Source organism: Penaeus monodon, chromosome 32, assembly GCF_015228065.2.
Source record: "Penaeus monodon isolate SGIC_2016 chromosome 32, NSTDA_Pmon_1, whole genome shotgun sequence".
In the NCBI taxonomy this organism is placed as follows: domain Eukaryota; kingdom Metazoa; phylum Arthropoda; class Malacostraca; order Decapoda; family Penaeidae; genus Penaeus; species Penaeus monodon.
The window spans coordinates 20,771,925-20,772,661 of NC_051417.1; the positions used below are offsets into that span (position 1 = coordinate 20,771,925).

The 737-nt window shown below is 33.6% G+C and overlaps 1 protein-coding gene across 1 annotated transcript in view; it reads right to left on the minus strand.

Annotated features, from left to right (window-relative positions):
* LOC119593717 (WW domain-containing adapter protein with coiled-coil-like) overlaps window positions 1-737 on the minus strand; it is a gene marked incomplete in the record, with an annotated part of 31,198 nt that overhangs the window by 29,564 nt on the left and 897 nt on the right. Inside the window, 1 exon segment of the mRNA XM_037942689.1 lies at window positions 202-325. Within this exon segment, the coding sequence (XP_037798617.1) occupies window positions 202-325 (124 nt within the window).

Genomic DNA, 737 nt, shown 5'->3' on the forward strand with positions numbered 1-737 from the left:
TTAAGGAACATATACACCAAGCACAACACATTCAGGAAACAATTGAAATATATAAGGGAAAACTTCTCACTGGCATGATACGAATGAAAAGCTCAAAGAAGGTTCAATGTCCTGGATTCTGAATAACCGACTATGACGAGACCTGGAGGAAATGCGAAACACCAATTTGCAAATGTGAGAAAAGTGGCACTGTGTACTCACCCTTGTGGTAGCGCGGAGACTGTGATCGAGAGTCTGGTGAGGAGGATCGCAGAGAATTTGTAGAGGGAGAGTCCCTGTTTTTCTCATGGTTGCTGTAGCGGTACTTACTACTGTATTTTGAATTCTGGAAGAATGGAAATGCATATTATTCTATCAACTCTGCTAGGATATATTCCATGCAGGACAGGACAATACTTTGAATATTAAATGAAATAAAAAAATTAGCTTAACATTTTAAACCTAAATTTCTATTACATAACCAAAACTGCAAAATTTATATTGAAAATCTCTCACAGATTTACAAGTAGTGGAGAGAAAAAAAAGAAGAAAAAATCCCAAACACTGTATAATCAAATATTCTTTTCTCAACAATAGTGCAAATAAAAAATACTGTTCAATATTAAAAAACATTTGCATTCCATTAGGTGTGACTAAGCAAGAAAAAAATATATGGTTATATCTTCACTGATTAAAGTATTAAACACACCTTAAAGAATGAAATTGATATTGATCTATATTTTCTGTCGCTATCAGGA